The sequence below is a fragment of the Falco biarmicus genome, chromosome 6, assembly GCF_023638135.1.
Source record: "Falco biarmicus isolate bFalBia1 chromosome 6, bFalBia1.pri, whole genome shotgun sequence".
Taxonomy (NCBI): Eukaryota; Metazoa; Chordata; class Aves; order Falconiformes; family Falconidae; genus Falco; species Falco biarmicus.
This window is the reverse complement of record NC_079293.1, coordinates 71841459-71867836: the sequence shown is the minus strand read 5'-3', so window position 1 is coordinate 71867836 and position 26378 is coordinate 71841459. Positions and strand designations below refer to the sequence as shown.

General features: G+C 45.2%; 1 protein-coding gene across 5 annotated transcripts in view; it reads right to left on the bottom strand.

Annotated features, from left to right (window-relative positions):
• Positions 1-8329: 8329 nt before the first annotated feature.
• Positions 8330-26378, bottom strand: part of KIF13B (kinesin family member 13B) — a 133139-nt gene continuing 115090 nt past the window's right edge. For 4 of the 5 annotated variants that reach the window (XM_056343117.1, XM_056343119.1, XM_056343118.1 and 1 more), the window contains 3 exons: positions 19390-19452; positions 16806-17829; positions 8330-13610 (listed from right to left, as the gene is read on the bottom strand). In XM_056343117.1, the coding sequence (XP_056199092.1) occupies positions 13318-13610; positions 16806-17829; positions 19390-19452 (1380 nt within the window). In that variant the 3' untranslated portion in view covers positions 8330-13317. The remainder of the gene's footprint in view (positions 13611-16805; positions 17830-19389; positions 19453-26378) is intronic. The other variant, XM_056343121.1, reaches the window with a different exon arrangement.

Here is a 26378-nt window from a genome sequence, read left to right as displayed (position 1 = left end):
TGGCTCCAGCTGGGAGAGGACCGTGTGCCTCTGGAAGTCAAATGTCAGATCCGATATGATGAAGCGATATCATCGTGCCGCAGAAGCACCGTAAGACAGGCTTTTACCTTAAAGATCATACAGGAATAACAAATTTAAACTAGATTTAGTTCAATAGCAGTTCTATCAAAGGGTGACAAATAAAAGTCAGTTGTGTCCATGGGGAGCACTATTTTCTTGACAGATCGCCTTGGCTGTCTCCCTCTTGGTCTTTATGATCTTCCCAAGGCTGATGAAAGCCTGGGAAGTGTGAAATATGTGCAGTACTTTTTAAATTTTTTTTTTTCTTGGTGTCAATTTTAAAAGTGCCTAAGTGAGTAACAGGACTCCAGAGTGAGCTGGAGGAACAGGATTAGACCTCATTTCCCTCCTAAGGAAAGCGCCCTCCCTCCCTGCGGTCCCTCCGCACGTGTGACTCCAGGCGAGCAGTGGGAGTCCGGAGCCTGGCCGAATCCGGCTGGAAAGAAACCTCCGCTCCTTCCTCGTGCTGCCTCCCGCGGTTTTCAACCTGTCGGTGGAGATCTTCCTAACGAGCCTCATCTCTCGGCCAAACCTTAGCCATCTCCGATTTGGGGTGGACGGTGAAGAGGGGGGAGGCTTGGATAGAATTCAGTAGGAAACTGCCTCTTGGATTGCAGGCGCAAATACCTTCGGCGTTAAGCATGCGCCTCTGGACAACCACACGCCTGAGGCTGTGGCTAGAAAAAGCTGATATGCTGATGTCCTCGCCCCTTTTTGGAATCAGAGAGGCAGTTTCTTCCTATATTCTTCATTATTTCTAGGCTTATAATAGTGGCACCTGCTAAACATTCTGGCAAAATAGTTGTAACTGTTGGCAGGTGGGTATCAATTTGTAAAGATACATGAGAATTTTATGTGGGTTAAAAAAAAAAAGAAAGTTATCAATGCTAGTTTAAAAAATTGCATTAAAGGAGAATTTCTTCTGACCACAGTGAAAGGCTGTAACAAAACACTATTAAGGTGTATTAGTACCACTTAAGGATTCAGAAAATGAAAGCAATCCATATGTAGATGTTTTATTTTTCATTAGTAATAAAATGTTGTTTTCATTCTGACAGCTTAATAACATATGAGTTGGGAAAGCCTAGGAAATTACTATTGGCGAGAAAAGCTATAAGGACATCTCTTTTGCAGAAAACAGAAAATTAGCTTGTAGGAAGTTGATGGGTGTTGATACAAGCAATGATCAGATGGGAACCTATTGCTGGGGTACTAATGAAAATAAATATTTGTGGAGCCTATAATAGACACAGACGGTTCGGCGTTGCACTGTCACCCTGCTCTAGAGATGCCTTTTTTAACAGTGATTTATTTTTATTTTTTTCCTTAACCAAGTGATTGTCAATAACAGTGGTTGTAATTGAAAAAAGATTAACGTAGTAGTGAGTGTTGCGAACCTAAACGTGAGAAGACAATGGAACAGTATCGGAGGCACACAAAAAACGAAGGACCCCCCCAAACAAAAAAAGAAGGAACCCTCCCCCAAACAAAAACCCTAGCTGAGCGCCGGGGAGTTGCGTCTTTCATTTCCAAATTTTGTGCGTCTTAATTTTGTTCCGCTGTCACGTTGGCTTGGGGGCGGGGAGCATGGAATCAACCTTGCATCTCCGGTAAGGGCGAGTGAGCGTGGCTGTCGTGGTAGTTGTGTGTGCTGGGTGGCTGGCAGTTGCCTACAGTTACTTCGCGTGTCTACCAAATGCATCACTAAAACAAGATGAGCTGTGTCCTGTCCCTGCTGGTCACCAGACTCGCCGGCGGGTTCTTACATGTCTGTGCGTTCCTCTGTCAGCATCTTCCACTTGCGTATTTGTTTCTCCCGCCATGTGCCCCGACGAAAACGGCACCTGTGTCTCATCTGCTGTAGGTGTTCCGCCTACCTCAAGAGGTAAACATGGTATCCTAGAGTCGTATGGTCACAGTCTTGTTCTTTTTTACATAAGCACTAGTGCGCGCGCACACACACACACACACACTGGAATGTATATTCTCCTCCCCCCGCCCCCAAATAACCTCTTGACCTGATCCTTGCTGTAGCCACCACCAACTCCTCTTGCAAATTGGATGCTGCTTTAAATGTGAAAACAAATGTTCAAGAAGCTATAAAACCTGAATGAAAGCTAAAGCTGAATTTATAAAGCCTTGTTGCATATGAGCCAAAAGTGCAAAAAGCTCTATATAATGACTAACCTGCCACTCATATAAATATAAATATATATAAATATATTAAAATCAGACTGTTCTACAAAATTGTGTATTTGTATTTTTGTGTACGTACAATTTTCTGCTAAGCAGAAGGAGGATGTAGTATAGGATGATGTGAGAAGAGATTTTGTTTAATCATATTTCTTTGTTACTTATTTTTGTTAACATCCAGATGCCTGTCTTTGTCTTATGTGTATGACACTGTTCGAAAGGTGCAGTATCTCTCTCCCGCCCGCGTATGAAACCTCCTCCACCATGGCGGAGCCGGGTAGTGCTACACATCATCATCGAACCCCACGATACGCCTAGGTCTTGAGCTTAACAAGGGCTGCTCATTCAGCTGGAAGACGATAAGTTTCGCACTGGTACTGCATGGGTGCGTTGTGTCGTTGCTCCTGATAGTAATGTCAAATACTCGTGCGCTGCCCGCTGGCTTTTCACACAGGCGTTCTCCGAGCACGCTGTCTGCGTGCGATGTCTTTGCTGCTGGTCCTCAGACTGAAAGTTCAGGGGGTTGAGAAATGAAATCGCGTAGTTTGGGAGGGAGGATGAATAGATCCTTGTGTTAGGAAGTTGCTTATGGCAAAAAAGACGCCGGGGAGGCGGTGCTGCATCTCACAGGGGAGTGAATCTCAGGTACCACCACCACGGAGGAGGATGGGAGGAAGGTGCCGCGGCGCTCGTGTTCCCCACAGTCTGAACGCTGCTAAAGTGTATTTTTGCCTTCAGGAAGGCAAGCTGGCGAGGTAATAGGTTGTAACTTTCCCGTGCCACTTCAGACACATCCTTCCACCCCAGGAGTTGCATGTGAGCCATGTGCGTCTCTGGTGGCTTTGTGGCAGTTTGGTCCGTTGCTGTAGGACGGTTGTAGCAGTACTGGGTAGCTGAGGTCCGTCTCCTCATGGCTTGGTGTTCTTGCAGTAAAGATACTGATTTTTCAGAAGAATATTGTAAAATCTTCTTCAAATCACTGTGTTTATCTGCAAGATGCCAGTGGGTCTACTCTGTTGCAAGGAGAAAAGTAAGAGGTTTTCTCCCTTAGTGCGCTGCAGAATCGTTACTGACCCACCACAGAGGCTGGGGGCAAAGGAGAACCACATAAAACGGGATGTAGTGGAAAAAATTAAAGCAAAGCTTTGGGCACGAGGTGGTGGAAGTTCACCTTCCAGTTCCACCACAGGTTTGCTGCAGACCCTTGAGGCAGCCCGGTCCTTTCTGCCTGCATCAGTGTTCCCATCTCCGACATGCAGGGGAGAGTTAATATCCGTCGCATCTTCCTCAGGCAGCAGATGCTGCGGAAGTATGAACCATCAGCTTCTTCCCTTGTGTCCTCGGCTCGCTCCCTTTTTTTTTTTTTTTTTTTTTTGCTTTTTTTCTTCTTTTAAACTTAATTTCTAACATTGTTTGAACTGAATTTTGGCCCAGGGAGAGCGATACTGCATCTTTACTTGTAGGGCTCATATTTATAACAATGTGTAATGACTGTAGCAAAAGTCCTTGTTTCTGTATGTGAATGGACAGAGAAACAAGTGCTCTATTGTATTGATTAAAATAGTTAAAATGAGTCCTGTATCATTGTATCTCCTATTCTGGATTAGTGCCTTTTGGACAGTAGACTGTTCTGTAATTAAAATGTAGTATAACTGCTTTTTTGTACAGTTTTGTTTTAATAAAACTTTTTTTTAATTTGTGTTTATTTTAGTATTGTACCTATTAGAAAATAAAAATGTATAACTCAACGATGCTGCATTTCTTCTATAGTTCTTTTTGTGCAAAGCTGTCTGGGTGTGAAAGCCTGAGAGAGGCCTTGGACGCGAGTAAGAGCTCAGATGTGTCTGGAGAACGGAATATTCTCTACAATTACAGACTCGTTTGAGAAAGACTTTGGTCTTTGTGCCTTCCCTTTTTTGTGGGGATGGACTCGGGGAGGGATGAACGTGGCGGACCCTGCGGTGGTACAGTTGAAGCGGTGGCATCCCTTGGCATTTGAGCCATGGGCTGGTCCCCAGGGCCTTTGGGGGCTCTTTCCACCAGCAAGAGATCTTCAGAGTAGAGTTTTAGCTCCTTTGAGTGCGGTTGTGTTTGTCACAAGTAAATGTGCTGGTCATATGTTAAGGTAGTGGCCAAGGAGATGGTGCAGGCGAGGCAGAAAGGGGCACTTCTCTTTGGAAACCTCCCCGGCCAGGCTCTGGGAGCCTCGGAGGGCTCTTGGGGTCCCACCCCAACATAGCTGGTCTCGTGGTCGAGGAGCTGTTTGTTGAAGGTCTGCAGGGAGCAGACTTCGGGGCCACTTGGTAATAAAATATTAAAGACATCGAAGTAAGGAGCACAGGTATGATTCTGAGAAGCCAAAGGCACGAGGATGCTTTGGCTGCCCTTTTGTCCTGGCCTAGTTGTGGTGCTCAGCATCCCAGGGTCTTGAACCAGGGCCCGCGGGGAGGGGGAGGGAAGATCTTCATAAAAACAGGAAGGAGTTCGCAGAGCTGGTGTCTGTGAATTAGCCAGGTGGCAGAAAAGACTCTGAAAGTCACAGAAGTTGATTTATTTATTGAACGGTGCCTGGATTCTGCAATACTGGTTAAAATCAGTACGTGCAACAGTGCTTTGAGAGGGATTTTGGGGGGTTGCCCTGGATGGACACCCCCAGGAGAAGGGTCAGGGCAGCTCCGATTTTGCTGGAGCTGCAGGTGGTGAATAATACACCGTAGGGCTGGAAGCACCTTCCAAACTGGTCCTTGTGCCTCTCAGAGGTCATGGGGGGTGGGGGGTGGGGAATCTCTGCCCCCATGTCATCAGCTGCTAGATGGGCTCTGTTCACTGAGGGTGTTTTTCTCCTGGAGGGAGCAGGCTGGTGATGGGAGACTAAACCTCCAGGGAGTGTGTGGCTGTCACACCCGCCCAGCCCCGCTGCCACCTCCTGCCTCCCAGCTTTCCAAAGGAAACAGTAAAAATAACAAAAAAAAAGGGCCTTGCTGTACGTCTGGGTTAGCGCCGTACCTGGAATGGAAGGCTGAACCCCTAGGACTGTTGGCTTTTGAGCCATTTTTCTCACTGGGTTTTGTTTCTTTTCAAGTTAATGGCCCAACACGTGCTCTTTCTTGCTAATTTCCCCGTAAGTGGTGACCCGTTGGAACAACTGACTTGGCTGCTTCACCCGTCAGGGCCCTGGTCCCAGCCCACCCGCGCGGAGGGCAGTGGGGGAATGAGAAGGAGATGCGCGGAGAGCAGGAGTGGTGGTAACAGGGCTTCTCCCAGCATGACCGGGGACGCACAGAGCCCTTTCCTGAGGACAGCACTCCCTGGCACTGCCCTGGGCAATGGGTGAAGGCTGATGCTTCACAGATGAAAACAAGGAGTGCCAAAAAGCTCAGTTTGGACATCTTCTAAAAAAAGAGAAACAGACAGCAAAGGCCTGCGCTTTGCAGAAAGCACCGCTTCCAGCCCATTTTGCGTTTTGGATTTTTTTTCCTTGGGGAATCAAGGCACATAGTTGGGGAAAAAAACTTCATCGCAGGTGGGTGGCCAAAGGTGAGCAAAATCCCACTTAGGAATCCACCCAGCTGGTGGCACAGCATCTCCTGGCATGGCCCGGTGCAGCCAGATGCCCATGGCACGAGCCCCCGGTGCTGCCCACGCGCCACCTTGGCTGCAACCCAGCAGCTCTGATGACCCCCGCTCGCCTGGTGCAGCAAAGGGTGAGGGCAATGAAAGCGGTATGAATTTGAAGGAAGCAAGGAGAAAAGGTGGGGTTTTGTGGGTTTATTATTGTTATTATTTATTATTTTCCTGCTGTTTTGATCGGTGCCTTTTAGAACCAGCTTTGGCTGGAGAACAGAAACCGGAGTGCGGCTGCGGTGCGGGGAAGGTGTTACAACTGCCTTCCGGGAAGAGCAAGGTTTGAACAAAGTAACAGCACTTCAAAAGGCTCCTGTGTTTCAGCCAAAGATGATTTTTTTTTTTTTCAGAAGGTAAAACATTAAAGGGAAGTGGCTTAAAAAAAAAAAAAAGGCAGCTGTATTTTTCTGCACCGATTGCAAAACAACACTGATAAAAATATCCTTTGCTAAATGACTTTCAGCAGGAACTGTGGAATCAACACAGACTTTGTTGCTTAAAAAAAGCAAACCACAATCAAAAAACCCCACCACCACACCAAAACAAAATAAACCACCCCCACCCCAAAAAAAACCCAAGTCAAACCCTGCCAGTTGTTTCCAACATGAAGCCACATTTTGGAGAAAAATGTTGGCAAAGCAAAAGAAAATGACGTGACCCAGGGAGGGAGTTTGAAGGACACGTTGCTGCCCTGAAGCCTTGGTGGGGTGCGTAGGGGCTCTCACTGCCCAGAGGCCAGTTGGGTGTAGCTGGGGGTCTCTGCAGCCTGCACAGCACCAGCCTCCTGCCCGCAGCCCTGTGTAACAAGTGACAGGACAAGAGGAAACAGCCTCAAGTTGCACCAGCTGGGGGGGGTGTGGGGGTGTGTGGGGGGTGTAGCTTAGATATTATGAAAAATTTCTTCACCGAAAGGGTGCCCAGCACTGACACAGGCTGCCCAGGGAGGGGGGGGGGAGGCACTGTCCCGGGAGGGATGTAAAAGACGTGTAGATGTGGCGCTCGGGGCCATGGGTTAGTGGTGGGCTTGGCAGTGCTGGGTTAACGGTTGGACTCGATGATCTTAAAGGTCTTTCCACCCTAAACCATTCTATGACTCGGCACCCACAGAATGTGAGGTGAACATTCACAAACCCCCAACCCCCCAGCCAGGTTGAAGAGTCCCCAGGAGCCCTCCCACCCTGCCCCACAGTGTCCCCAGTGCCCAGGGCTCATCGACTGGCTGGGCGGCAGCAGGGACACGAGGGGACGCGCCTGCCCCCACGCACCGGCTCAGTTCTGGGGGGGCCAAACGCAGGTGGGTGGTTGGCAGCACTTGTGCCTGCGAGCAAGGCTTGTGCACACCAAGAGGCTCCATGAAGTGCCGGCAAAACTCACCGGCACCCCAGTGTCCACGGCAGCGTCCCCGGGGTTGCGACGGGACCCCCAGGGCAGACAGACCAGATGGGGAGACCTCCTGCTGCCCGGCCTCGCTGCCGCCATGGACAGCAATGAGGGACAGCATGTGGCTGCTCGGAGGACACGTCTTATTTTTCACACAGCAGATGAACAACCCCCAAGACCATCTCACAGTTCTTAGTCTGGACACCTGACCATAAAATAAATCATTTTTTCAGCCCTACGCCTGCAGTTCTCTTTGCAAATCCCCAGCCAGGACAGACCAGCTCTGGCAGCAGCCACCATCCCTTTCCCCTCGCGGCTGGGCAAACCCCCACCGAGCTGGGAGGAGCCCCTCTTCTCACCCATCGCTTGCTGCATCTGTGCAGACCTGGGGAAATCCGGTGACGCCAGGCTGTAATCGCGTCACAGTGTTCAGCACCAAGTTCAGGCTGATCTGTTTTTCCAGAAGGATCTTTCCCCACTCCGGCTCCCTCCCCACTAGTCAGGTCATGGATTTTTAAGCGGTTTTCCTGCAAAACTTGTTCCACCTCAGCCGGCATCCACCTTCCCTGTCCCCAGAGCACTGGGGCCATTGGCCTGGGTTTGGGGGGCTGCAAGCAGTTGGATTTTACAGCCAAAGAAGGAGCAAAGAAAAACCTCTGCAGCCAGGAAGGGCAGAGCCGGTAGCAGTCCACCAGCTGGAGACCATGGGGGGAGCACGACCAGACCTCCATCTGCTTTTATTTAGTGCAACGATAGGAAAAATTAGTATTAAGTAAAGCCTTGCCCTGGCTCCGTGCAGCTTCATGGACCCGTGGTCTGTGACAAGGATTCCTGCATCTCAGCGGCTGTAGGCAAAGCGCTATTTCCCCAGGCATCAAAGAGGAGGGAGGATGGAGGGAACGTAAAGTGCGGGTGTCTGCGCATCGATGGGAAGGTCCCAAAACTGCAGGCAAAAGGGCAAAAGTCTCATTTGAAACAGATCTCAGCACCCTCAAGTGACCCTACTCCATCACAGGGCTGCGAACGTGTCTAAACATTTTGGTGATACGAACTGGATTAACAAGGCGCTGACTTACCGGCTCTAAAGATGACGTTTATTTAGGTACTGCAGGCTGCATTACATGTATAATACAATATTACAGTAATTTAGTATTGTACAGAAATAATTAAAAACTTTACAGCTCATTACAAAGTATCTTTGGATTTTAGCTCATTTAAAGTACACCGATCAACATGTAATACCACAGCGTAAATAGCCACTCTTTATATACACAGACCCACTACATTTACAGAAATCAACAGAAGGACGAGCTGGAAAGGTTTTCCCAAGTCACAGCAGACGTTAGCGGAGGTGGAAAAGCAAAGCACGGGGTGGCTGCAAGGAGCGCACGCTCGGGCACGCCTGGGGAATGTCCGAAGCGAGGTGGGAACGTGCCGATGCAGACCCTGCCCGTTATGGCTTGGAGCACGGCTCCCGTACCAGCTTCAGAAGCCGTTTGCAGGGGGAAGGGAGGGGGAGAGCAGCTGCCTTCTCCTACCCAGCACAAGCACTGCTCTAAGGCTGGGGAAGGGGAAAGGCTCGTGACGCATCCCCACCGCCCTGCGCCAGGCACTCCCCGGCTCTCGCCGGGTCCCAGGAGCCCCGACCCACGTCCCTGCTCTCTCCACGGCGGCATTTGGATGCTGGAGCCCGGCAAAGGCTGAGCCAGGCGGTGGTGGGAGGCTCTGCCGCTGGCCAAACCAGCCTGGCCGGAGGCTTGCGGGCAGGCAGAGCAGCCGAGCCGTTCTTGGGGGTGAAAAATACGTTGGTGGTTTACGAGGAGGGTGGAGAGCACAGAAACCAAAGCAAAGATGGATAAAGGAGATGTAGGAACAAGACACTTGTTTGTGACCCCAGCTCAAAAGCGTTTCGTAGTGTGACCAGTCTGTACCTTTACTTATCACGATCTTCCTTTCCTAAAAGCCAGGCAGCCTCGGGGCTGGGCTGAAATCCACCTGCTGACCCGGGGGTAAGGCACTGCGAAAACAGGAATTCTTGTGCAAAGATCTGGCAGTACCAGCGCAAGGACAACACAAGCATCACCGCAGAAAAGACTCTTCAACAGCTCCATTACTGTACAAACAGGCCTGTGCAGCACCCAAGCTCATTTCGTACAGGTTTTCATGACTGATCGGTAGGAACGAGGAGGGGTCCCTGGCTTGCAGGAGAGCAAAGAGATGTTGAACGTCCCACCCGGCAGGCAACAGCAGGGAGCTTCCATCCCAACCACTGACAAAACCATCTTGCTCAGGACTCGGGCAGTATTACCACACAGAACTCGTTTCTATTAGTTTTCCTCAACTAAACTACATCATTAAATAGCAAAGAGCCCAGGCCCTCAAACTGAAAAGGTATTATTTTGGACACAGAGATCAAAACACCATGAACATGAACCAAGAAAAACCTTGGCCTGGTTTGAGAAAAGCCCATAAAGTCCCTCCGAAAAGCATCTTCTTGGCTGCCTCGGAGCACGTGACACCCAGCTGCAGAGCCCCGCGCCCCGTGCGGAGGAAGGGACCCGCAGAGCTGTGGATGGGGGTCCGGCCGTTACCTCTCCTACCCACCAACATGATTTCCTATGCTCAGAATCCGACACCCATCCACAGCTCCGGGATACAGAAAGCAAGCCTGCACCACCGAGCAGACACAGGAGATGTGACACTGTTGCAAATTACAGTTCCTGCATTAACTATTCCTCTTCCCTGTATAAAGTGCATGAAAATCTTGGAAAATATGCATAGTTTTTAAACACGCCAGCCTCAGTTGTTGAGCAGTTCCAGTTAAAAGCACCTCCTCCTTTATGCTGAGCATATTTTTACAATGTTATCGATTAAAAAAAAAGCACCAAACCCAACAAAACCCAACTATATTACTTGCATTATGGTTTTAAAGTGTTTTCTGGTTAGTTGGCTTAGCTGGTGCAAAGTAACAGATGGCTTTGAGCAGAGGGACGTGCACTCACCGCGCCAAAAACCTGGAAAATATCTTTACAAGAAGCCTCACATGCCCAGGAAAGCTGGGGCAAGCAGAGGGAGTCAGAGAAGTCCTCTAAGAACATCCTCACAGTCAAATTGGATTTGTTTGGCTTTCTGGAGCTTGTGCCACATTGGGGTGATTCAGATATTTGTTTTTGGGGCAGGTGTCAAGGTGGAATTCGAGGAGCCATTTCATTTCGGAAGTCAAACAAGATGGTAAAACCCAAGAGAGCTATGAGTAAAATCCTCCCTCTACCAAAGTCAACGAGGTGCTCTGTTAACAGAGCCACTTCAGTCACACTACTCATCCACTGACGTTTGAAAACATACCAGCCATATTTAAGATGTTTGCTTCCAGGACAAGGTGGAGGAGGCAGCAAGTATGTTCTGTTCAAACTGCGCTTCATACCCCCTAAATACATACAGCACAGTTTTGCAACACAACTAAGAGCGTGTGGAAGAGGAAACCCACCCCGTATCAGTCGGCTGCAGCCTCTGACCACGTGCCCCAGATGTGCAAACACTGAAACAGGTCCTTGCGTGGTCAGAGCTGTAGTACAAATACAGCCAGAGGAATTTATAGTGGATGGCGTAAACAGTGAACTATTAAAGGAACTGCCTTCCGCTTGACCCACCCACTCCTGCGACCTTGATACCTTTGCACCGGTCCTGCAGAAGAACTCCAGTCTTCAGAAACAGCGGTGCAAGAAAAGAGGCTTCAAAAGGACTTGGACACGTTCTTCCCTTCATATCTCCCCCAAAGGGGCACCTAGCAAACATCAAGAAGTTTTAAAGATATCCCTAAATCCAGTAAATGAAATGCTGAGACTAAAACCCACAACTATCGGTTCGGGGGCTGTTTCACATTAGCTAGCTTTCTGCAGCACATCAGAACAAAGTGCAATTAGAAAAACGGTAAAGGTGGATTTTAGAAACCTTACAAGGCAGTACAAGAGGCATGACATTAATTAGTGGGTGGTCTTTCATCAGCAAGACTTGTCATACCCCAAAACGAAACACTGTTTTGTTGCATGACTCTTGTCTCTAAAAACAGTTACCATTTAAAAAACCAGGATTTTGGCATCTGTATTCTTTACTACTAAATTTCTCCAATCGTTTTGGTTCGAATGGACAGGAGCATCGTGCAAAGGAAAAAAGAGGAAAAACTGTACACTAAAAATATCCTTAAAAGCTGGTCTGTACATTTTATATTAAGATTTCTTTACGGAAATTTAGGAAACACTGAAACTAGTTACACAAAGCTGAAAGGATATATGAATCCCTGGCAGTACTATGCATGCTGCATTGTAACCCATCCCACTTATTTCTGCTACAGATTAGTTTCTATTTTAATTTTATTCCTTCTGCATAAATGATACTAATTACAGTAAATCAGCATAATTATCTCCTTCGCTAAGCATCCCTATCTCCTTTGATGACAATGTATCTTTCCCTTGGACCTCTGAACCAGATGGCTAAGGCACTTAGATACCAACGTGCAGCACAGGCAGCATCTAGATACATGTTAAAGTTTAATCATTAATTTAGCACCCTAAATATTCCCCACGTACATAAAACATCTATTGCTCAAGCTGTCCAATCCCCCCGTGATGACTAAACAAGACATAAACAGCTCAGAATATAAAAGTCTGTGGCCTTTCTTGATTTGTTAGAAAACGAGCGTGTGTACATCCATATGTGCACAGGTATATATACACACGCACTCAGTGATACATAATTTGTGCCACAGGCAGTTAAAAACTAGCAAGGGTTACCAAAAATAAAATCAAGTTTTATAAAAGCCAGCCCAAACCTCCCGTTTTCAAGAGAGATATTTTTGGGGGGGATTAGGGGACAACTCTGCAGCGGTTCGGCTGGGTTTGCTTCCGCGTGCCGCTGGGACGGTTTAGCTGGCGACGGAGGCACCTCCTCTTTGGATCGACACTCAGTACGGTGCTAGTAGAGCTCCTCTGTGCAATGTCAGGCGGTGGATGATTGTAAAGCGCAAACATTTCATATTTTAAAATAATAAATAAAAATAAATAGACTGGATTGATCCCGTTACAAGGACAGTGACCCTCTGCTTTGCATAACTGGTAAAAAATCCAAGTGTCTCCAAAGGCTGGGGGGGGAAATCAAAGCACGTGAGTGCTGGTATCTCTGCAAAAATCCTCTTCGCCCACAGGGTAGAACCGATGAGGAAAAGGTCCTGCCTCCCTGGGGCAAGTGAGACAGGGGATCCTGTCACGGTGAGAGCGCACGTTAAATAGATTAGACAGCAAATTCACTCCACTCCCCTCCCTCCTAAAAAGGAGGGATCAAAAGTAATACAGAGCAGGTCACTGGCCTTCTCCCCTCCCCAACAAACCAGCCAGAAATACTGTGCTGATCTCCACAGAAGGAGAGAGGGACAACAGGAGAGTCATCAGAACAGGCACTAGGCTCAGGTCACATCAACAGAAAGCTGCTGCTTTTTTAAATAAAGGGGGGGCTGGAGTTCTTTACTTCCAAGTAAAGGTTTCCGTGTGCTTCTCTGCCTGTCTGGAATCATTATAACCTTGCCCTTTCACCATGGATTATGCAATATGGACACAGCTCTTAAGAAGTTAGAAAAGAATTGTTATTTTGGGGAGGGTTTGGGTTTCATTTTAGAATTGCCGTTCACACCAAGAGAAACACCAGTGTGCGGGCAGCATTCTGTAGCTCTTAGAAAACCGTGCCATAATTTGAACAATTTACATGTCTCTTCCTTCTCTGAAAGGTGGAAGAGAGCAAAGCTTACACCCACCCACCGCCACGAGCTTTCACCGGCTGCCATCAGTCATACCCTGAAGCGTCACAATTTTTAACAGGAAACGAAGGATGCAGATCCAGCACCATGACAAGGCAAAGAGTTAACATGTCAATCACCCAAAGCAGAGAAAAAACCCCTTCATTAGTGTTTGCCACAAACTAGAAGTTCACGCGGTTGGTTTAGCTTCCCGAAGCCAAAAGACCTGCTCCGCTGTCCGCCTTGCGGTGTTCGCTGCGGTGGGTAGGGCTGTCTCAGTTTGCCCAGGATTTCCTGTTCTCTGCATTTTTCTGGCTCTTCTCCAGCCGCAGGGTGGTTCCTCCTTCTGATTTTGCCAGGGCTGTGAGCGAAGCCAGGTTGGAGGCTGAACCAGAGAAGCTGCCACTCTTCCTGTTCTCAGCAGCGGCTCCTCCTTGCAACCTCAACCCAGCGCTCCGCCGTCTTGATGGTCCCGTGGCCTTTTTCACTCTGCCTGGTTTCACCAGTAGTCCGTAGCCTGGGTTGCATCTGAAGTACTGCTTCCCTCCGATCGAGCCGTCATTCTTACCTTTGACAAGAAAAGAAAGAAAGATGATAGACAAAACGGCTTTTATTCTGTGCCTACGGTGTGTGACCAGGAGCACACCAGAGAAGAAAGCAAGAAGAAAATGCTGAGAGGGAAAAAGGCTGTTCCCTGTCAATACCCTGTGAAGGTAAACACCCAGGAGGAGAGCACGCTGCCGGCACTAGAGGACGAAGTTGGTACAAAAGCAAAGAAATCTGAAGATTGATACACTTCCTGATACCAAGACAAGTCTTCCAGCTACCAGAGGAGAAGTGGGAGTAGCATTCCCACAGGAGCGAAGATAGAAACCCCCACCAGCTGGCTTTACATCTGAACTTGAGAAAATGGTAAGATTAGAGGAAGCAGCTGCCTGCGACAGCGGAAGGCTGGACTCCATTCGGGTGGTTCCTAGCTGCAGGCTTGCATTCCAGTGACACCAGTATACTCCACTGCTGAACACCAGCAAAGCCACTGCATGGAGACAGTTACTATGAGTGGGACAGTCCACCTTATTCTTCCTCCCTGCTTGCTATTCAGGGGAATTCTTTAATCTCACCAAAAGCGTTAAATAATCAGTTCAGCCACAGATGCATCAGCACACCAGCAGGAAGAAAGGAGAAGAGACTTCTTTTAAAAGAGCTTTTGCTTTTCTAAGTTGGTGAGAGCCTGAAGTTGACAAGAGTTACTGTTTCCATGTCATAAAACCTCCACATAACAGAAAGAATAATTTCTTCACGCTGATGCTGTTGAGATCTTTCTATTTGTCCCTTTAGATCATTCAAAATTTTCACAATCACTGTGCTGGGTTCCAGGACAGAGACTGCTCCCACCTGTAAAGGGACTCCAAAAAGATACAACAGCTCTTTTTAAATGACAGAAGGTCACCTCTCTTGTTTTACAGGTGTTTCCTTCTCTCTACCACTATTACCGTGTTGGGTGCAATATACCCTCACGTGGCCAAGCACTTGGACTTCTACCTGTTTGTAGTGTGACAAAGATACAAGTTTGTGACCATATTTCCCAAGTGAAGCTCCAGATGTGCTAGAAGCCAGTTACACTCCAACAAATCAAGGACTTAATCCTTGTGGAAACAGAAGGGGAAAAAAAATACCCAGTAACATCAGCAGTTGAGCCCTCAACAGACCAAAAATCTCATAGCTGTTCAACCCTTCCACAGACAGAGAAGCTGATGCTTACCGGGTATGTGCAAACAGCATAATGGACTTAGCACTGTGGACCAGAGCAGCCAGACAGGGAAGGAAGCTGACTTTCCAAAATTGAAATGAATCTGTAAATACCTGTTTTTATTTTAATTTTTAAATAAGTCATGAATTCAGGACTGAGAATCGGGTCTACAACTGTCAAACGGGTTACAGCTACTAACAAACGGGTCAGTTTGCTTTCCAGGATGGCAAACTCCAGAGGGTTTTCTGAAACCAGATGAAAACACACTGTCCAGTTTAGCGTTTATAAGCACACCATGTGCAGGGAAGATAACTGCTCATTTAGTGAGAGTTCTGGATCCTTGACACAGCATTTTATCTTGGTGAACAGTTCCGATTCCAGGGAAGCATGAAGCAGAGACAAATGTGGGCAACTCCCTGGGACGTGCTGATTCACTGCAAACTCGGAATGCTACAGCTTGGTTGCAGGGATTTAAATAAGGGGCTTTATGTGCCCTTGGTAAACCGAGCCCTCTTACTATCAAAGGCAGCAGCACCCACTGCCCGACTACGGAATTTTCAACTACCACACCCTACCTTCCCCCAGTCCTGCATACTCTTGGAGAAAATGAGCCCCATGAAAGCGGACATGAACCTGCAGAGGAGAGGAATTATGAAGCCTGGGGCTCCAGCACAGAACAAATGCCAGCCATCATCTTTCTTTCACATTGTGCTAAAGTCACCATTTTTCTGCATCATGCTACAACAGCACACGTGATCAGAGCCTCCCCAGAACAGCACCCTAGTTTCCAAAAAGTATATATTAGAGCCTAAATTCTGGGAAGTCTACAGCTGTAAAACAGGAATGACAAATGAGAAGCTGAAAGAAACCTTGTATCACCTGTATGTCCTGGTAGTCAACATACGGTTATTTCCTACTGCTTTTCACATATATAGATATATACACAGACAGCAGGTCAAAGGAGGTGATTCTCCCCCCCTGCTCCGCTCTGGTGAGACCCCCCTGCAGCGCTGCGTCCGGCTCTGGGGTCCCCAGCACAGGAGAGACACGGAGCTGCTGGAGCGGGGCCAGAGGAGGCCAGGGAGATGCTCAGGGGCTGGAGCAGCTCTGCTGTGGGGACAGGCTGGGAGAGCTGGGGTGGCTCAGCCTGGGGAGGAGAAGGCTGCGGGGAGACCTTAGAGCACCTGCTGGCGCCTAAAGGGGCCGGCAAGAAAGCTGGGGAGGGGCTTTGGGCAAGGGCAGGTGGCGATGGCACACGGGGGAATGGCTTTACATGAGAGAGGGGAGATGGAGATGAGAGATGAGGCAGAAATTCTTCCCTGTGAGGGCGGCGAGGCGCTGGCCCAGGCTGCCCAGAGCAGCTGTGGGTGCCCCATCCCTGGCAGTGCTCAAGGCCAGGCTGGACGGGGCTGGGGGCAGCCTGGGCTGGGGGCAGGGGTCCCTGCCCATGGCGGGGGGGTGGGACTGGGTGGTCTTTAAGGTCCCTTCCCACCCAAACCATTCTCTGATTCTGTGATATACATACATACACACAAATAGACTTTTGCAATTTTACAGCTTATTTTAAAATAGCTTGTGAGGGACTAGGTTATCTGTTAAGAGACTGCAACTTATTTAGCCTAAACATTCCTTTGCTCATTTGAATCTCACCACCTCTGTTGCACTTTGGACAGAGCAGAAGCCCACAAGTGAACTCTTTTGACCCAAGGCTTGTCTCCTGCAACTATATACTTCCCAAGCTGCACTATAAAAGCAATCCTGATTCCTACCTCCACTGTAAGAAGCCAAGGAAATAACTGAAAGGAGACACAATTCAGCCAGAGGTCAGTGAGACTAGGTTTCAAAGGCAGACTGGAAAAAGATTACAGCAGGAAAAGATCTTTTATGTTTCCCTTCTCAAAATACACCCACTAATGGGTAATGAAACTCCCCTCATCAAAAAGCGGCATTAAAATAAACACTGCAAACTCTGACATGCTGTCTGCGTTACACCCAGTCCAGATCCTATTTTACCTGAAGGTAAATCCAGTTCGACACCAACCCATGTCCCCTCTTGGAAGTCTGTGGGCCCAATATATCTAACGGTGCCCGTCTTATTTGTGCCAACTGTGACATATTCTCCCTCTTTCAGCCACTCGGGAATTTCATTGGCGTCTTCGGAGTCAGAAATCACCTCCAGTTTTTCTTCTGCTGTCTCTGATCCGTTATGGTTCAGTCCACGGGCAGTGGCTGTGCTCTTTTCTCCTTCTTGCTGCTCTTCTATGCCTAGTGAACATACAGGATCTGTCCCCAGCATGCTTGTAAAGGACTTCAGCTCTGAAGTCTTCACTTTTTGGATCTTGAAGGGGGAGGCTGCAACACCAGGCTGGGACAACTGATCAGGATGAATCTGTGGTTTGGGAAACCCTAGTTCTGAGACCCCAGAAACCATTTCTTTTTTCCTAGCTTGTCCTGCTGACTCCGTTGATTGTTTGGATAACAACTCCTTTTTTGGAGTGGAGGTAGAAAGAAAGGTTTTTGCATCAGTGGCTCCACTGGTATAATTTGCCTGCTCACTTTGAGTCACAGGAGATGTGCAAGATTTTGATTTCAAAGCATCATTTCCATTCACTTCAGTGCTGTCTTTAGGTCTTGCATGAGCACTTTGAAGGCTGAAGGCAGGTAGGCTCTCTCTCTTAGTACTGAGACAGCTTTCTGAAGAAGTGTCCCAGTGCCCTGGCACGTCAGCAGAAGAGATCTGAGCCAGAGGGGGAGCTGGGAAGTCACTCACTGCAGGCATCTGACTTCCCGGCTGAGCCACAGACTCACTTCCCGTGGCAAGGGCCTCAGAGAGGGTGGCTGTCGAGACACTATGAGAAAAGTACCCACTGGAGGCTTCACTCAGAGGACTCGGAGGCCCTTCCTGGGAGTCCTGTGCCTGGGTGTCTCCCGTGGGCTGCTGCGAAGGCACTTTCGGTGTCTTTTCCGGATTCCTGTCCGCCTCAGATGTCTGCACTGCAGTTTCAAATGGCTGTTTCCCAACTTCCTCTTGGTTAATCTGAAACAGAAGAGGATAGGGACCGTGGGGCAATGTTATCCAAAATATCTGGGCTTAAAGGATAGCTACAAGGCCTCTGGGAAGTACTAAGGCCCTCAGCTTATCTAAATCCTTGTGTAGCTGCAATCTCCAAAAGATGCAAGCTGATCCGAAGTCAGCTTTGCAAACCTGGTAGGATTGTCAGCTCATTTCTTCCATTAATAAGAAAAGTGTCAACTAAAAGAAATACGTTCCCCAATATTTACTGAAAAATTATTTATATTACAGGAATGGTCATTTGCTGTTTGAATAGCAGGATTTATATGAAATGTGAAACAGCCATGATCTATAAGTCTCTCACAGTTATTTGGCTTAACTCTCAGGATTGATAAATCATGCCTCTCCAACTAAACTGTCATTTATGTCCCCGTTTCCAAATGCCATTCCCACCTCAATGCCGCCAGCACCACACACTTCCAGAGTATGAAATTAACTGCACCTCATGAGATTAACAGCCCATTTTAGTGATGTATTTCTTGGCTGTAAAGTTTACTAAATCTGATAGATCAATATCTTTAGCCAGCACATGTACTCTAAAAGATTAGGATGTCTCTAAATCTCTTTGGGAGGGAGGGAGGGAGGAAGGAGGCTGCTAATATGAAGGGGATGGGGGGAAAAGCGGTTGGAGGCTGGCAGATTTGTACATTTCCTGCTTTAACTCTCAGGTGTACATCTTTGTTTACCGTTCAAAATTTTGTAGTTTATTGCATCTAGTGGTTAAGTGTTCCAAACTACAGGATTTTCACCTTATTCTGAAGTGCCTTTTCCACTGGAAACGTAAGCAGCATTTGAAGAAAGAGCAATTTGATTGAATTACAGGAATTTCAGAACCAAAGGCTAGCTTGTTATCGCTAAGTGAAATGTAATACAGAAAGTTTTTTGAAATATTCCTGCGGATTAAAGACATATTTTATAGCTTTTCTATGGAGAAGATGGTGTACATGTGGACTCTGGAGCTCTGCTTGCTCTTTGGGTTTTCCCTTTAAGCGTTCAGATAACGTACATTTTGCTAAGACAATAAAAGCACAGTAGGAGAAAGCTGATTTGCTATTTGTAAGACTGAAGTTCTACTGAACTGTGGGAGATCATAGGGCCTATTTTCTCTCCAGCTTAGCAAGAGCCTTTTTCTCACACCAATATCATGAATTGGCTTGAAATATAAAATTGAGAATTAAGCTCAACACTCAGAGTAACAGGCACGTTCTGTATATAGAAAGTGTCAGAGCCTAGCAATTTGCCTTTTAAAGCAGCAAAACAGCTGAATTGTAGGCAGTTAACTGCTAATGCAATCATATGATTAACCAGGCTTTCAAATATAAAAGTGTAACCAGCGATATAGGGAGATTTTACCATGACCTAAGAAAACACAGCAACATACAGTGCATTTAAGTGTCTGACAGCAAAGCAGCAGTAGAAGTGCAACAGGTTTTATGTAGCTAACCCAAGAGTTGCTTTTGCCACCTCTCATTTCCAGGCATGTGGATACAAAAATTGTATTGTCACATCCTGGTACGTGCTTACCTGTTTTATCTTTGCAGCACTGGCATCAATACTGGCAGACTGAACCATAATTCGTGGGACAGTCTGCAGGAATGAAAAACAGAGCATTGTTCACTTAAAGGATTAAATATTGTCCAACTGGCAAACTTTAAAACTTGTATTTGAAATTTTGGAATCATAAACAAACCTTCCATCATGAAAGGATGGAGCATTGCTACTTTATTGCATTCTGATGACATACTCTGAAGGGGTAAAAACCTTAACCAAGGCACCCCTGAATTTTAACACATAAGTACAAGTACAAACACATAGAGTACAAAGTGGTTTTTTATGCAGTCGGTCAAAGACAGACCGCCGAGCAACGAGACAGCAAAGAGATCTGAGGTTGCGCTGGTCTGGCTAGTGAAATCCTCAGCTTTGGTCCACATCCAAAACTCTTTCTCCATCTCCAGAATCTTAATTTGTTTACATTTTAGAACTGTTCACTTTAACTCAAAAAGGAAGCCAGAACAAAGATCTGTGCATCCTCTTTCCAAAGAGGGCATCGCCACTGCCTGCCAAAGTGAAGACTCCACATGCCATTTGCCAATCACGATATACTGCTCCTGTGCCAGAAAAAACACTTCTCTGTGTTTCAAGAGTATCTTCTCTATGATAGCATGGGGCCTGATATGAAGGCATTGACAATAAATGTCCCTCACCTGCTCCATATTCAGGTTTTTATGTTAAAGATTCAAAATAGCCACTCTCCTAAGATGTAACAGCAAATCGTGACACCTGACTATAAATCTTAGGCTAAGCTGCCCATCTGGGCTGTCAATGGCACTGCTGACACAGGAGGGAAAGGCAACAGTTCAATGGAGAACCTTGGGAAACGGAAGCTTGAAGAAAAGGAGACAGGAAAAAAAGGCAGAAACACCTCTCTTTAGCACTGTGGAACATTGTCCTGCCAGTGCAGGTTCATACTTCCAGGGAAAGAGCTCTTTAAGGGTGACATATTACACGATTTGGGAGCAGTCTGCTTTGTTTCTTTTTTCTCCAAGGGACTTGAGAACTCCTCCTGTAGAAATACAAAAGCAGTGCTCGTCTTTGAGACAGCTATTTCTAGTATTTGACAACCTGTTTGACAACTGAAACTTTCCAGCTGAAGGATAAGGTACTCTTCTCTTACATCCCTGCTATGTACAGTGAAGCAGGAATCCGACTAATCCTGTCCCCAAAATAAATAAATGGCTATCATTTATATGGAGATTGCCAGGCAGTAAATGCAAACATGGTTATTCAAGGTAAAAACTAAAAAGACGAAAGATGGACAAAAACCCCAACAGGTTCACAGTGGATCAAACAAAAATTTTAAAGACATTAAAGCTTCAGTTCAATAAAAGAAAGCAGGAGAAGAGGGGATTGCTTGTCATTAAACCTGCTAATTGTAATTACAACACTGGAGTGGGGTTCAGTGCAAACTGGCTTTATTTCAAACATTCGGAGATCTTTACTAGGACATGCACTGGAGTTCCAGGAAGCAGGTGGTGACCCGGAATCAGAATGAATCAACGAAGCTTAAACACAGCTTTAGGACTTGTGATCCAGTGGTTTTCAGACACTTAGTATTCCAGAACTTCAGCTTCCCTTGGAGTAAAGTGGAAATCCTCTAGGAGAAAAGTATTAACCTGAAAACAACTGTAGTACTGATGTGACCGAGCGCAGAGATAGCTTAGAGCTACAAGGTGCGTGAGTACTCTGAGTCGTCCCAAGTATTAACTCAGACATGCAAGAGTAACCTGGCTGTCACAACAGCCAAGTGTTACACTTTAACAAATACTAGAGAGGAGAGGGATTAACTTTCTTAGGAGAAAACCCTGCAAATTTTAGGTTTAATAGAAGCTTATCATGGTGTTAAAGGGAGAAGAGTACTTGGCAGAACACTTATTCTCTCTTTTACAACCATCTTTGAACCATGTGTTGGTCCATCTCCGAGTGCAAAGCCAAGCTATTAAGTATCACCTTTTAATGAGAAAAAAAAAAATTATCTGTAGTCACAAGGCATTAGGGCTAATCTCTAGGCAGCCACTTGCACAGCACTTTAAGCCTTTTGCAGAGGTGCAGATGAACCTCGGTGAAAAGCCAAGACTCTTGAATTCAGATTATCCTAGTCAAATATCGCCATGGTCCAGTGCTAAAAGCACAGCATTTTGGCATCTCAGAAAGGTTGTGCGAAGGAAAAACACTGTTCTTGTTGCTTCCGCGCTACTGTTTGTGATCTGATACAGCAGGGGAAACAGCCTTTTTTTCAGCAGACCTTGTATCAGGAGCTAAAGACAGCTCCGGGCTGTCACACTGGCACCGTAACACATCTTTTTGCCCCATTTTCTCCCAGTATTTGTGCAATCTCTGGGAAGCGCTCTGAGGTTGAGCGTTACTACAGAGATAAGCACTCAGAATTGCAATAAGGAAAAGTATTTAAAGATATTTCTCAGTTCCTTTGATTTCCTTTTCTCCCTTTAAAACAAATAAACAGTGGAAAGTGTGTGTTGGGGTTTTTTATCTCTCAAGAACCTTCAGTCTTACAGCCTGTAAATCCATGAAATCTAAAAAACCCAGTTGATATCAAACAGCAGAAGAAAGAAAATCATTACACTTCAATCATTCCTCATCAAGTTCTCCCCCGAAAGGATGACAAATCTCAAAACTACAAAAACTTGGCCAAGTAATGTTTAGAAAAACACGGAGAAAAAAGCAATTACGAGAAGTGGCACTTGCCCAACTTTGGTGCTGACAAGAAACAGATGGGCAGAAACACCCTCACTGGCGTGGCAGGGGTAGTAAAACAAATCTTTGTTATGAAACATAGTCAAGTTACTTAGGGGGGGATACTGAAAACAATGTGTTTGACTATCTGTGAAGACATTTACTGGATGAAAAATATTTCTGAATCAAGAGCCAAATTCTGTCATTAAACATTTGTAGATAGCGACCGCTAAACTAGACATATATATTTACCCAATGGCAAAACATTTTTATCACTTTTACAGTGATAATTTCTGGCAAAATTTCTTCAACCAAGCTGACAAAATATGGAGTAAGAGAGAACATGAAAGCAATTCACTTTAAAGCATCTTTGAATCTTAGTAGAACAAAAATCGTCTTTTTCCTAAGAGTTGCTACTCTGTGCAGTGAGTTTACAAGGATTTCTAAGAGCACGTATTTTCTGGTCAGATGAAAGGTCAGTTGGCACATACTTTGAGTAACACCAAGCCATGTTGTTGTCACTAGTGATTAGCGAAATCTGGAGACCAACCCAGTATGTTGGTGAGCTTGAACGGGAAAAGCAACGTGTATCTCATTCCCCTTACAGAGGCACCACAATGAATCCTAAATTAACTCCTCCTCATACCGTGTACTACATATATATAATGGTATCTTCTTCAGTGAGCTCAGAAGAACACATTTGGTATTTCTATATCATTAAACATTCTGTAAAATGCCTCTGACAATGGTGACTGATGACTTCACTACAAAGCCTTTTGACTTCATGTGGCTGGAATAAAATCCTTCAGCGTTAACAACCAATATGCAGAAAGTTCAGTGGCAGTTAACAGAACAGACTGGGCCAGCAGGCACAAGAATTATCCTCCAAGCTCCAGAAATGGCTTAGCCAAGGTTATAGCTGAAGCAGTCCTAAAAGGGCATTATCAGAAAACTTCTACTGCTCTCGTCTGTGCTTTACCATCCGCAGATAGGAATGACTGAGCTCAAGGACTGTCGCACCGACAGTATTACGTTCACATCACCAATTAAAAGCAGCTATTGGAAACTTCTGCAGCAGGGCATAGCAGTTGCTTCATCAAATGTAGTTTCAAATCAGTTTTGAGCACTTGGGATAAAATATTTTTGCGAGACGTACACAGCAATGCAATAAGAGTTCTGAATCCCCTAGTACACAGTCAAAAAAACTGAATCCATTTCAAAGAGGTCTCCCATTTTAGAAAGGTCCCCCCCAAAACATTCCCCTCTGCCCTCAATTTCAAAATAATTTTGAAGTTGTTAATCATTCAAATATAAAGTCTCCTGCATTCCAAAAGGAGATGTGAAACCCAGTACAAGTTTGTTTGGGTTTTTTTGCTGTTTTTTTTTGTTTTCTTCTGTAAAGACACTGTGCATTTAAATATTAAACCGAACAAACTCTTCTTATTCCACCTTCCATGTGTGGAACATTTCAGCCTGTAACAGTACTTTTGAGTTCTAGGTTTCTAATATACTTTATGCAAAATTAACCATACCATTTTCTGCATAGCTAAATTACTTCATTCCTAGGTCCAGGCAGATTAAAAGGGTAATTCATAAGCATTTTCAAGTTATTCATAAAGAAGTTTCAGTGGTTTGCTCTAAGAACTTTAAAAGCCAGTTTTCCGTACTCATTCTGATTAAAATCTATTTGTATGAGGATGATAGCAAAACCCACACTCAGAAAGAAATCAAAACACTAACAACTCAGTCACAAGAACTAGACACGTATGAGCTCAGCCAGCCACAGAGGATCTGTTGAGCTATGCTGATTATAGCATCCAAATGATTCTTTATTTGAAAGTCTGAAAAAAGCCTCCCAGATTTTAAAGAAGGTTCTCTGAGGCCACATTATTTACATTTGATTAAGGAATGTCAGTTCTAGCAATTATACTATGCACCATGCACATCCATGAAATTGTTATTTTTTAATGCACTGCCAGAAAAAAGGCTTTTGTCTATTTAGATAGCTTTTAATTAACTGCATTTCATTATTTTTTTAAGATTAATTACTACGCCTGCATCAGAAGGTGAAAGAGGAAAAATTGACAGCTGCCCTCTCCATGTGTTCATGTCTGCATTTCTATAGCACAAAGCAAAAATGAATTACATTAGCACATGGAAATTCAAGGAGTTTTGTGGGGTTTTTGGTTGGTTTTTTTTAGGATAGCTGTGACTCAAGATCTCTCATTTAAGCCATGTGCTAACAAAAAGACATTTGAGCATCCAACAAGGTTCTTGAGCGTGAATGTGACCAAAATCCACTTACCAAATTGGTCAGAGGAATTTGCTTCTGCCACAGCAATGTCAAAACCCCAAAACTGAAGTTTAAATATGTACATTTTTAATGTTAGCACCCAGTGATGTCCTAAAATGTAATTACGCAGAGTTCCTAGAGATCAGCAGGGTTAGAAGGTAAAGAACCATAATCCTGCTTGGTGCACACTATGAAAGCCTTAGCATGTTAATAAAAAAGACAAGCTTCAAGAGCATGTACATAATGTAATTAAGCACAAATAGATGTAACACTGATCCTCCATCCACGTGCATATTTTACACAAATATTTTAAACTTTCCCCCACCAGCAATAAGGGTCGGCAAGGCTTTAAACCTTGCATGCTGCAGTAATAAGCTTTTTAAAGAATAGACTAGGAAAATAAGGAGCAATTCCAGCAATCCAAAAAGGTTTTAATGGTTGGCTTTTTTTATTTACAGACTACTGGCAATTAATTTAAAGGCATCTGATAATGGAGAAAGTAGGCATTTTCTAACTTAAAAGTATATAAACAGCTTCATCAGAAACCAATCTTTTAGGTACATAAACAGCTTCATCGGAAGCCGTTTTGCTAGTTACATAAAGAATCCTATTATGCCAAATTAATTCAATCTAACTAATTAGAGAGCAGGAAGTTCTTTCAATTATTTTATGTGCTGTCTGAGAAACACACTTGAATACGAGAGCAGATTTCATTAATTGCGGTTCATTATTCTCCAGATTAGTTACTAAACTTGCATCAGAAGGTCAAAGACGGCAATTTTGTTAGCTGCCACCACCTTGACTGGAATGTTTCTGCATTTTTGAAACTGAGGCAACCACTGACTATAAATAAAAACAGCACTAGGAAAAACCATTTTCTTAAGATAAAACTTTTGTATATGCTCGCTTATTTTAAGGTTGATGCCAGCCTAAGCAGGTACATATGATTGAAATAAAAAGCTGCTAAAAAAAAAAAAAGAAGTCTTTTCAGAATGAGTGATAAGAACTCCCATCTTCTGTTTACTCACGCAGAATCAGAGATTGTTAACATGCCCACTCAGAGAGCTGCTTGGTCACGATGAACTTCAACTGCAGTTATAAACTTAGAAAAAGGTTAAGTACTGCTCCCGTGGAAACGATGCTCAAAAGCACTGAAATCTACTTAGCCGTAAGACCCGGCTTACAAGACGCAACAAAACAAATCTGATGCTTTCTGCAAAGATGTACAGCCACCTAACCCTGATAATTTAACCATAACATATTGGAGATTTAATAACAGCTGGGCCAGCCATCTACTTCAAGATGGTTCACCAACATTTTTCCAGAATGTGTTTTAATCACATTCAATAATTAAGTACTATCAAATAATGTAACATATATGCACTGAAAAGGGAGCTTGACAAGAACTTTGGAAATTCTCTTTTACTGTAGTTCTTCGATGAACCAGGAGTAAGTAATAAACTGATCCACTTAGCTTTTTGGTATTTATGTTCAAAACCCTGTTGTTATGTATTTGCTCATTTGCTTTCAGCCAGGAAAGGATGATTTAGATCTTGCCATTTGCTTTGTAAAGCATTCCTTTAGTAATTTCTATTCGTGAACCTAGCTCTCCTAATTTGTTGTTTACAGCAACAGAAGTCCATCAGTTCCCAGTTAGGGGTCAGATTCCTTTGCAGTTACAGCTGAAAAATCCTTTTGCCTTCACCTCCCCCTTACACTTTTTGTAGTTTACCACCTACTCTGACCTTGCACATTCATTTATGTCCCCTACCACTGTATCAAAGTTTTTCTTTTCCTTTTTTTTTTTTCTTCCACAGAACTAAGATGCATTGTTCTGTATTTTCTGAGACTCAGAAATATCATTTTTTGTGTCCTCTCCATTGCACAGTTTACTACAGTTATGGAAGAATTACTAGCTTGCTGTCTTGCTCTGGCAGGTTAGTGATAAGGTGTTAAAGCCGATTGCCAA